General features: G+C 43.0%; 1 protein-coding gene across 1 annotated transcript in view; it reads right to left on the bottom strand.

The window, feature by feature from the left end:
* The window catches only part of SCN11A (sodium voltage-gated channel alpha subunit 11), a 66,551-nt gene that overhangs the window by 22,941 nt on the left and 31,513 nt on the right, over nucleotides 1–12,097 (bottom strand). The window contains exons 13-18 of the mRNA XM_007468135.1: nucleotides 11,389–11,574; nucleotides 8,477–8,845; nucleotides 6,458–6,889; nucleotides 3,814–3,927; nucleotides 2,937–3,051; nucleotides 360–514 (exon numbers count right to left, since the gene is read on the bottom strand). Of these exons, the coding sequence (XP_007468197.1) occupies nucleotides 360–514; nucleotides 2,937–3,051; nucleotides 3,814–3,927; nucleotides 6,458–6,889; nucleotides 8,477–8,845; nucleotides 11,389–11,574 (1,371 nt within the window). The remainder of the gene's footprint in view (nucleotides 1–359; nucleotides 515–2,936; nucleotides 3,052–3,813; nucleotides 3,928–6,457; nucleotides 6,890–8,476; nucleotides 8,846–11,388; nucleotides 11,575–12,097) is intronic.

Below are 12,097 nucleotides of genomic sequence, written 5' to 3' on the forward strand. Positions count from 1 at the left end.
AGGGGAGGGAGGGAGGGAGGGAGGGAGGGAGGAAGGAAGGAAGGAAGGAAGGAAGGAAGGAAGGAAGGAAGAAAGAAAGAAAGAAGGAAAGAAGGAAAGAAAGAAAAAGAAAAAAAGAAAAAGTGCCAATTTGGGTCATCCTTCCCACAGGTAAAGCATCTTCAGCTTGGGGATTTCCCAGTTGTAGCATTCCTCCAGAACTTGTTGTGCAAAACCCTGTCCCCTAAGGGGATACAACAGCAGAGATCCCACTTCTTCTTGGTCTCCCCACATTCACAGCCCCGTGAGGGGCCAAGTCAGAATGAAGCCACCCAGCTGCCTTGATCCCCAATGCCCCCAACAAGACCATGATAATTTACCAGTGCCCCACTGCTCAGCAGAATCACAAAGATAATAAAGCTCTCAAACCAGCTGTGTTTCACTATTTGGTAGCAGGTTTTCCGCAGGTCCCACCAAATGATCCAGGGGGACTTCCTCTTGTCCATAGTACAGCATGGAGAGCAGCAATCCAGACCTGCAAGGAATTAGCATCACTATCATTAGTGTCTATAATACATGTGCATTAATAGCCCAACTCTTCACCCCTCCTTGGACACACCATGTGACTTTGAAAGTCCTCCAACTAAAGAGGTGGAGTCTTTTTCCAACCCCTTGAATCTGGGCTCAGCCATGTGACAACATTTGGCCAACACAGCAGAACAGGAGTCATAATGTGCCAGTTCTGACTCAGTGAGAAATTCAACAAAGATATAGAACTACAGGAAATATAAAAAAGAACCAATCAGAACTGAAGAATACAATAACTAAAATGAAAAATGCACTGGAGGGAATTACAGATTAGAGGATGCAGAAGAATGAAATCAGTGATCCGGAAGACAGGGCAGTGGAAATCACCCAATCAGAACAGCAAAAAGAATTTTTTTAAATGTGAAGAGTTTAAGGGAACCCTGAGACAACATCAAGCATACTAACATTAGCATTATAGGGGCCTCAGAAGGAGAAAAGGGACAAAAGACGTCAGAACAAAGAAAGGCGGAATCACTTTCCAACACCCTCTGTCACCATGGTTAATACTGAAATAATGGCTGAAAACTTCCCTAACCTGGGGAAGGAAACAGACATCCAAGTTTGGAGATTGGGAGCACAGAGGTTCCCAAACAAGATGAACCCAAAGAGATCCATGCCAAGATACATTATAATTAAAATGTCAAAAAATTAAAGATAAAGAGAGATTCTTAAAAGCAGCAAGAGAAAGAGAACTAGCTTTACACGAGAGAACCTCCATAAGACTATCAGATGATTTTTCAGCAGAAACTTTACAGAGCAAAGGGAATGGCACAATATATTCAAATTTTTGACATTTTAATTATAATGTGTCTTGGTGTGGATTGTATTATTGTTGTATTATTCAATTCTTTCCTACATTTTCTAAGTCTTCATTGAAGTTCTTACTGGGATGAAGTTCATTTTCCTCCCTAGTTTCGTCAGAATTCTTATGATCATCTCTTTGAATTCTTTGTTAGGTAAATTACTTACCTCTGTTTCTTTAGGGTTTTTCCTGGGGTTTTATTTTGTTCTTTCATTTGGAATACATTTCTCTATCTCCTCATTATGACTTTCAGTTTTTGTTTCTATGAACTAGGTTAAACAGCTACCTATCTTGGTTTCAAAGGAGTGGACTCATGTGTTAGTATCCCGCGTAGATGGCTTGCACCTGGCAGCTTTAGCAGGGCAACTGGGGCTGGAGCTTGCCAGGGGCAATCTCTGGGGAGCACTCCTCCTAAGTCCACCCAGGCAGGGCAGCTGGGGTTAGAGAGGGCTTGGGCTGGAGTCAGTCCCTGGGGAGTGCTGAGGCCAAGGCTGCCTTGGTGGGGTAGCTAGAGCTGGAGTGAGTGAGGGCTAGGGGGAGTTCTAGGGGTAACTCAAAGGCGCTCTCTGGTGCCTCTGACCCCACAGAGGGCTCCAGAACTTCCCTGCTCATTTGGGAGAAGCTCTAGGGTTAGTACATGGATTTCCTTCCAGTATAGTCTAGATGCCCTTTAAACTGCTGTTTTCTTGCTGCGTCCCAAGGTAGGTGAGTCTGTGCTCTGGCCCTGCAGCCATATTCCTTCTTACTGTAGGTCACTAAGTTGGGGTGGGATTCCCATGGATACCATGTCTCCGTCTTTCCTACCTGTTTCTATGTGGTCTTTCTATGTGCAGTAGCTGTTCAATCAACCCTCAGGTCTTTTTCAGGAGGAACTGCTCTATAAGTAGGTGTAGAGTTGGTGTGTCCGTGAAAGGAGGTGAGCTCAGGGACTTCCTACGCCACTATCTTGGACCTCTGCTCCCAAAGAAAAATCTTGAGAGATGAGTTGAGGGCCTGGCAAGGGCTCTAGTCAACCCCAGACTTATGGTCAAGTTCTCTTGGTCTATGACCTCTAGTACATCCTGACAATTGATGTACTGGGAACTCTACCAAGTGGCAAAAATACTGGCCCAGTGGGCTTTCTGGGAAAGTTTTCTAGATTTTCTGCCCTGGTACTTGGGCTGTACAAGTTGACCCCACCTAAATCAAGAATTTCCTGAGGGCTTCCCTGGTGGCGCAGTGGTTGAGAGTCCGCCTGCCGATGCAGGGGACACGGGTTCGTGCCCTGGTCCGGGAAGATTCCACATGCTGCGGAGTGTCTAGGCCCGTGAGCCATGGCCGCTGAGCCTGCGCGTCCGGAGCCTGTGCTCCGCCATGAGGGAGGCCACAACAGTGAGAGGCCCGCGTACCGCCAAAAAAAAAAAAAGAAGAATTTCCTGAAATGATCCCGAGAATCCAAGGAAGACTCCTCACTTTTGTCTCCAGTAGAAGCAGAAAGAAGGCATCTATAAAAACCATAGCTCTTCAAAAAATAACAGAATCCCATCCAAATATTCCATGAACTGAATGTAGGAATACTGCCACTTACCTTTGGGCAAACATCTCTCTGGTTCCTTTTTGGGAACCATTTCAAGTACCCGCCTAAAGGGATCCTGTGGACCAGTGGTGCTACATTCTGAGAGCACACTCGTAGCATCAGACTTCTGTACGTCAGAACAAAGAAAGGCGGAATCACTTTCCAACACCCTCTGTCACCATGGTTAATACTGAATACCTTATTTTATGACTTTTTATGAACGAAATTAGCTGGGCAAAGGTATGAGGGGTGTCTAGAAAGTATACCTCTTGTTGCGTTCTTTCCTAAATGTTCTGACCAGCCCTGACTTCAGGAAAGAATTCTCTAACTGCTCTCCCTTGGTTGATGAAAGATAAGGCACATGAAGACACAGTGCCTCAACCTTTTCCTCCCTCCAAATCTTACCTCATCTGCTGACTAACCCCAAATATGGAAGCCAGGTGATGAGAAGGATGCTACTTTACCGAGACTGAAATTGTCAGCTACCTCAACTCCCAGAATAATAGGCCTAGAACAGCGGTTCTCGTTGATTTTACCCTCCAGGAGACATTTTGGCAATGTCATTGATTTTTACCCTTTAGGAGACATTTTGGCAATGTCTAAAGACATTTTTTATTTTTACAATGGGGGGATGCTATGGGCTTCTAGTGGGTTGAGGCCAGAGTACTGCTGAACACCCTACAATACACAGAATAGTCCACATAACACAGAATTATCCTGTCCCAAATGTCATAGTGGAGAGGTTGAGAAACCCTGGCCTAGACCTTTGCTTAAGATCTAATTCTGGCAGTTTGCTTTGTACTAATCTTGATATTTTTCCACAGCGGCTATCTTGGAGAAGGTGTATGGATGAGCCGTGTTTCTTCTGGGAACACCCTGGGAAAATTACCTTTCGGGGATTCTGTATCGACAGATAAGGATCACCTTCAGAGAATATGTCCATTTCCACACTCTGAGCTCCTGGACTGGTGGGCTCCTTGGTCTTCTGATGGAGTTCACTGGCCTGACACTGAGAAACCCCAAGTAGAATTAATATTCCTCCTGGACATCTCACTTGAGATGAAACAAGTTTGAATTCTATTTGGTTTTCTGTTTGTCATGAGAATTATTACATTATTAACATTTTTCGCTTTACTTTTGAAAACTGATCCTGGAAAAAGTCAACATAAAATAATTCTGGAACACTACTATAGGAAACAGATAACAAAACTTACTCATAAGTAATAATAATCAAAACCACATGGTTTGGATACAAAATTCACCAAATAATTAAGAGGTGGAACTTACTGTAGCCTTTCAATTCAATGGCAAAATAATAAATTGTTTAATAAATGGTACTGGCATAATTAGTTATCCCTGAAAAAATATTACAATGTCAGAATACAGTAAAAATTAAAATCCATAATCATTTGATATTCTGATGTAAAAATAGATGTATAAAAATATTAGAAGAATAACTTGGAAAATAATATTTTACTCTGTTGGGTACAGAGGGTTGGCTTAGCAAAATAGGTAACTGAAAGACATAAAGAAAATATGAAAATATATCACAACATAAAAATAAAAACTAAATTTTGTCCTATGACCTTCAGCTAAATCCAAGAAGGATATGCAAAGTCACACCTTAAGTGAAGGTTTCATCCTAAAATCTATGTGAGGGTTCCTGTGAATCTGACATTGTAAGGTCACGATTTAAGAACACTTTTCCCCTTTGAACATATACACACAATAAACAGGTACACACTATCTATGGACCAGACACAGAACAGAAATATAAAGTAATAACAATTTAAAGTATGTAGCAGGTAATGGTGAATAAAAGTGCCCCGTGTGAGGAAGGAAACCACAGTTATGCCCAAAGCTTGAAACTGTGGGTTGGGGTGAAGTTCTTGCACTTGAGAGAAAGTCAAAAGAAGCTGTGGTTTTGTGACCACCTAGAGGGGTGGGATAGGGAGGGTGGGAGAGAGGGAGACGCAAGAGGGAAGAGATATGGGGATATATGTATATGTATAGCTGATTCACTTTGTTATAAAGCAGAAACTAACACACCACTGTAAAGTAATTATACTCCAATAAAGATGTTAAAAATAAATAAGTCAACAAAAGAAGCTGTGGCCAATGTTTGGGATTACAATTATACAAAGCTGCATACCTAGAGAGGAAGGAGGAAGCACAGCCTCAGAAACAAGACCTGGGCAAAGGGAGCCACTGGTTCAGTGACTGGATCTGAAAAATGCCTAGTATCACTATTAGACAAGAATCCCAAGTTGGCAATACAAGACTTAGTTCTGAAATGGATCCTCTAGGAGGGTCGATTAAAGATACCACAGAACTTAGACTGCTGAGAGAGGGACAGATCCTCCCACAAAGATGAGCTTTCAAATTCACACTCCAAAATGTATGAGGAGACAAACATAAAACCAGTAGCCCTCAAAAATTAGCTACAGGGAGGTGAATTTACTTGAGAAAAAAATGAAAGTAGTATAGTAATCTGAAAGCATCACTAAAATTAACAAGTTTAGAATTTCATTTAAAAAAGATATACAGAATTTCGCTTCCTGGATAGTAAAGTAAGAAGCTCTGCAGACATGCTCCACAGGAAAATTAACGTAAGTGGTGGAAAATATTCGTAAAACGTCATTTAAGTTTCTGGAAATTGTCCTAAGGGCATACAGCAAATGAAGAAATATTTACTAAAAAAACTACACATTTCAGTAATAACAGCAGGAGTCGATGTCACTTGAGCCATGATCTGCTCTCTTCCTTCCCACCCCCAGCTCAGTTTGACAGAAGCTCCACTCTAGGCAGATGTGACCAAGAGGATGGGGCTCCCTTTACCCTCAGCTCCCAGTCAAGAGATATGTATCTCACCAGAAGGTGCAGGTTACCAACTTTTCTCATCTCCTCCAACTCTGAGTTGAAGAGGCTAAATTTCTGGTGAATTTCTGGTGGCCAAGAAGTTGGATTTCCTTTTTCAATTCAGTTTCTACTCATAGGACAGAGACTCTATTCCAGGTTCAAAAGCTTGAGAATACTAGGGCCCTGATCACCCTTACTCCAGCTAGTTTGCAGGGCAGAGGTTCCATGAAGGAAGAGGGAGGCTGAGAGATGAGAGACTACTGCCCCTCCGAGTACCAGGGGTAGCGGCTATGGCTAAGTGATCCTTCCCAGGGTGGTAGGCAATTCATAAGAAACAAAATCTCTTTTTGTGCTATTCACTTCACCTTCCACACTCCCTTTCTCACCTTTCAGCCAATTCAAACTCTATACTTCTTCTTTTAGGGCTCAACCAAAGGCACTTGACTCCCCTGTTGCCCCAGCCCACTCTGATCGTGCTCCCCTCTGAACTCCTCTGACACCGCCCACCTGTGCCACATGTGCAGGACCATGATTAGAACCAGCCCCGGATGTGCAGCTGCCACATTTTATACCCTTATCATCCCTCCATAGTGCTCAGAACAGGGCAGGCAACCAGTGCGCTATGGCAACTCTAGCTTTGTACAACCTCTAAGTCTATGTGTGAACCTTCATACCTGTTTTCCAGCCTCAGGTCGTGTGACAGGCTGTGCCTTATCTTCACCCGGGGATTCAGCATCATCTTCTTCCTCTGCTAGTGGGGCCAACCAAGTCTGATCATGCCCGACACTCAAGGTCTTTGGTGCGGAAGTCAGTACACCAAACTCCTCCCAGGTCTCTGGGCCCTTTCTCATCTCTGTGACCAGGGGAATGACACCTTTGCTCTCTGCCTCAGGGCCTTCTATCACCTCTTTTCGCTTTGGTAAATGTTGTCTCCCGCACCACTTGGTACAAAAATGCTCAAGAGTACATATGACAAAACAAAAAGCCCGGCAGAACCGGTCCAGGGCTAACTGGACTTCGGTTTTCCTAACCTCTCCTTCCAAGTGTCCATCTTTCTCCTCATTGCTGAAGGAATTGAGCAGCAAGGCAATGAAGAGGTTGAGTACCTGGGAAGGGGCAAAGGGAGGGGGGACATAAGGAGAATGAAAAATTTAGCAAAGGAAAGAATACAGTAGGTTTCCACAACAACTTTTCCCCAAGACCCAAAACAAAATCAAATGAGAGTTCTATGTCCTTCTGCCGCCCAAGAAAGTTCATCTGTAAAATAAATAAAAGGAGAGAAGATTGAGGAAGTAATAGGGACATCAAGATAAGACCAAAGAAAAACTGACGTTAAAGGGTGCAGACAGCCATATCCAGTCTGTCTGTGTGTAAGCAGCACATACTGTAGACCCTGGCCAGGGTAAGGCTGAATGGCGAAACCACGTGGCAAAATCAAAAGTGGATATTCCTTGGGGATCAGCCAGAATCATGAGGTTGGACTTTTTCTGGAATTGCCCACAGGGATATGGGTCTGATGTCTAAGACTGCTGTGCTAGGAGGTCCTCTCCTGTCTGCACAATTTGAGAGACGGTATACTTGTGCAGGCTTTTTTTAATCTCTTTTGTTTGTGGCTCTCACCAGCTCAAACATATACAGCTCCCTGGGAGAAGTGTCTTGTGGGTGTTAATGGGTCTAGTCACTCTTCCTCAGCTTCACCAGGAGAATTCCCAGGTCAGAATCTTTGCTCAAGCTCTCCTCTATTTGCTAAGTCCTCTTTGCCTCTTAAGTGCCCTTCTCAAGTACTGTGTCTCCCACAAAGCCTTTCTTAGTGCTCCCTTCCCACTCCCTTGGGTGATACCCTGCCCTTCTGATCTTTCGTATCTCTTACTGTCTATCAACATCACTTATTAGGTATTTAGGATAGTTAATTTTATTTCTATGTGGATTGTTAATTATATTTGCATGATAGCCCCAACTCAGTTCTGAAGAACTTACGCTCAGGTATCCCTGTCTGTCTCCTGTCTCTTCATACCCTCACTGGTGTACACCTAATTAGCCTCTCCATAAATAGCCATGTTTCCAGCTGCAAGTAACAGACTCAGGGCAGCTTACACAGTAAGAAAATGTCACATGACAAGATATTTGAAACATTTTAAACAGGGGACCAACTATGACCCGACAATAGGTTTGTTCCACCTTCCCTCTATCTTCCTCAGTGCTTACTTTGTCTTAGTTTAGTTCTTCTCATGGCTGTATAATGTTTGCAGTTCTACCAAGAGTCACGGTCATAAAAGGTCCAGAGGAAGTAAAAGGCCCACTTTTTTTTCCTCATCCCTCTTCCTCCTCCTCCTTCTTCTTCTTTTAAACAACAAGAAACCTTCCTCAGTGGACATCTCTTTACATCTATTGAACAAATTAAGTCAAAAACCCCTACCTCGGCCAATCAATGGCGATCTGAATAACCACCTGGAGTAGGATAGACATTGGAACATCTTTATGAGCACTACGTGACAAGGTTTTCTTTCATGCTTATTGTACTGTCTTCAAACAAAATTCAAATGCAGATTTTAAAATATTATATAACATTACATTTATAATACTATACTTAGAGTAACAACTTTCACTAGTGAAGTGTTACAAAAGAAGCCAATGCATTTGTTTAGTCCATGTATTTAATACAATGACAACAACAACAAAACTAAGACACTCACCACGAGTTTTCCTATCACCATGATCAACAGAAACACAATAATGCACAGGGCTTGGTTAGCTTCTTGCATACATTCCCACATGTTTTCGATCCATTCCCCACAAAGGATGCGGAATACCACCAGAAAGGAGTGGTAGAAATCCCCCATGTGCCAGCGTCGTAAACATGGGACTGCAGGATCATGGGACTTTGAATTACTCTTTATGCAATTGAATTTAGAGCCAAAAAGCTGCATGCCAACTACTGAGAAAATAAAGACCACAATGGCCAAGACCACAGTCAGGTTTCCAAGGGCTCCAACGGAATGGCCAATAATCTTAAGCAGTGTGTTTAAAGTTGGCCAGGATTTGGCTAACTTGAAGACCCTCAGCTGTAAAAACAGACAATAAACAAAAATGGAAGAAAAGCCAGTTACGAACAAATTCCATCTGCTCAGCTACAATTTAAATGACATGTTCCCAAACCACAGCATTTATAAATTTCAAAAATCTTTTCAAAGCCAGATCCATCCCAAACATGGTCACCAACTCCATGTCCCAATCTAATATTCACCTGTATCTACTTTTTGTTTTAAAAATGGAATATTTTGGTCTAATATTTTAAATGATAAAGACTTTGGGATCATGATGGTGGAATTGAGCATACATGTTTATTAAATATAATGAATGTATTGGAACCCTACATAATATACCAAGGGTCAAAAACTTTGGCCCCAGGGCCAAATCCATCCCATTGCCTGCTTTTATATGGCCTGAGAGGTAAGAATGTTTTTTACATCTTTAAATGGTTGGAAATAATTTTTTAAAATATTTCATTACACATGAAAATTGCATGAAGTTCAAATTTCCATGTCCATGAATAAAGTTTTATTGGAACACAGCCACGCACATGCGTTCTCTACTGGCTACAGCTACTTTTGTACTACGATAGCAAAGCTGAGTGGTTTCGACACATTTCGACACATGCAAAGCTGAGTGGTTTCGAGACCACATGGCCTGTAAGGCTGAAAATATTTACCGTCTGGCCTTTTTTTTGTTTGTTTGTTTTTTGCAGTACGTGGGCCTCTCACTGCTGTGGCCTCTCCCATCGCGGAGCACAGGCTCTGCACGCACAGGCCCAGCGGCCACGGCTCACGGGCCCAGCCGCTCCGCGGCACGCGGGACCCCCCCAGACCGGGGCACGAACCCATGTCCCCTGCATCGGCAGGCGGACTCCCAACCACCGCGCCACCAGGGAAGCCCCCGTCTGGCCTTTTACAGAAAAAGTTTGCTAACTCCTGTATTATATATTTGAGGTCACAAGTTTGAATCTAAACTTCATAAGGATGACAAGAGTAACATGATGTTTTGAACCTAGGAGAGAAAAGGCAATCAGCCAGTCAAGACACACTCTCTTTTTCCACGAGAAATTTTCTCCATGGAAACTTACAGACCTTATAGGAAACAATAAGCTTAGAAAAAACACAGCAACTAGTTTCATAGATTATTTCTTATATTAACTTTCAATGTAAACCAGTGGTTTCACTCCCAAGTACAATCCTGTTAAGTATCAACTATTTGCGGGGTGGGGAGATACTGCAGCTCAGTAAGACTTATATCTCAAGAGAAGGACCACCACTGTCTACTTAGAGGGGAGCTGAGGGCATCTCAGGGAGAAACTGTGGTTCTGTTCTTATTCATAGGCAATGCCACAGAGCTCCTTGCCTCATAGCATGGCTGTAATAAGCCTAAACAATAGTAAAGCAAATGTAATTTTGCTCACCCAAGCACCAATAAAACTTTAGGGAGCGGCCTAATAACGCTTGACTTCAAGCAGTGTGATTTTCTAACATATGCCAAGTATAAAATGTATGCTTAAGTAACTGAATCAAATGTCTTATTCTACAGGCTTAGAAATCCTATCCATGCCAAAAACAAAAGTAAATCTCTGAAAGGGGACAAGAGGTCACCTTTTGTGGTTTCCCTATTACCCTCCCACATGTGATTTCTCTGTGATTTCTGTCCATACCTCTTGTGGGGTCTGTCACACTCCACTTTGCCTCATGGTCATTTCTGGGCCTGTCTTGTATCTTCCCTAGACTGCAAACTCCTTGAAGGCAGTGCTTTCCTCACCTTTGAACTTTCCCTCATGTACAGATCAGGTGCTCGGCAAAGGTTGCCAGGATGCCTCCAATGGTTTGTGGATGGAAGGCAAAGACTACAGAAAAGGAATGTGGTACTGGCAGCAATGAAGAGGGACCCTGTGAGATAACAACTGCAGGCAGCACCCGACCCCCGTCCTGGGCTCTGTAGTCTACACCCACTTGGTAAGCCCAGCTGTGAGGATGCCTGGCTCAGAGCTCTGTGGGGGAAGAGATCATTGGAGGGGTTGTACACGAAGCAAGGAGCAGAGCCCTGATACCAGAAGACACAATTCTGCATCTGGTTGCCTGAAGGATCATCTTGTGGAGGGAGAGGGAGGAAAGTAGGGGTTCACCTGAGAGAAAACGCCTTGGGACTCACAAAGGTATTAAAGACCTGGGTGGGAGGAGGAGTGCAGCTTTGGTTCTCAGGTTAAGGTAAGATGGTAAAGTTTAATCCAAACTAGCTACTGAACTCACTCAAGACTCTTCAATCCTGTCAGATAAGTTATTCAGTATGGGACTTCCCTGGTGGAGCAGTGGATAAGACTCTGCGCTCCCAATGCAGGGGGCCCAGGTTCGATCCCTGGTCAGGGAACTAGATCCCACATACATGCCGCAACTAAGAGTTCACATGCCACAACTAAGGAGCCTGCCTGCTGCAACTAAGGAGCCCGCCTGCCACAACTAAGACCCGGTGCAACCAAATAAATAAATAAATAAAGAGCTGGTTAAATTGGATTATCATCCTGACAGCCCCTTAAAAAAAAAAAGAAGGAAAGAAAGTGCCTTACCACTCTTAAGGAACGAAGTGACATACAACTTTGCTTTCCTGGACACATACTATTTATTATCACCTCTGCAAAACTCAGAAGAGCAACAATGCTGTCAAAAATGTTCCAGCCTCGACGAAAGTAGTGGTAGGGATCCAGCGCAATGATTTTTAGGCACATTTCAGCCATGAAAATACCAGTGAAAACCTACAGCGACACAAAGAAAAATAAGAAACGGAAGCTACCTCTTCTTGGAGATACACTTTTAAGAATGGTCCAAGGGAATTACAGAGGTTACAAAGAAATAAAATGTATTCTCATGCTTGATACAATATGCCCTGCAATTCACACACACAAAAAAAGGTTTACCACTGTAGTATGAACCTCACTCTACCTTTGCCCCTCTCTCTGCCCTCCACCATGGCCTCCTCTCCAGCGTCACCAAGCTAAGAGACATCAGGATGGAGAATAAATATTATTTTCCATTCTGTTAAAAAATAAAGCAAAACTGACTTCTTGGTAGATGGCAGGGTAATAGGAAGTGTCAAGCAATTCCTCCTCTGAATTCTCTTTAAGATACTAATAACTCCGAAGTGGGGGGAGTACACAACAGCTCTGAAAACTAAAGATAAATATCGTTCATAAACCAGAATGCAGGAGGAGTTCACCTAACCATTCAATCTCAACACCTTGATCAGGAAAAAAAAAAAAAAAAAAAAAAAAATAAAAA

Source organism: Lipotes vexillifer, unplaced genomic scaffold, assembly GCF_000442215.2.
Source record: "Lipotes vexillifer unplaced genomic scaffold, Lipotes_vexillifer_v1.1 scaffold1770, whole genome shotgun sequence".
Classification (NCBI taxonomy): domain Eukaryota; kingdom Metazoa; phylum Chordata; class Mammalia; order Artiodactyla; family Lipotidae; genus Lipotes; species Lipotes vexillifer.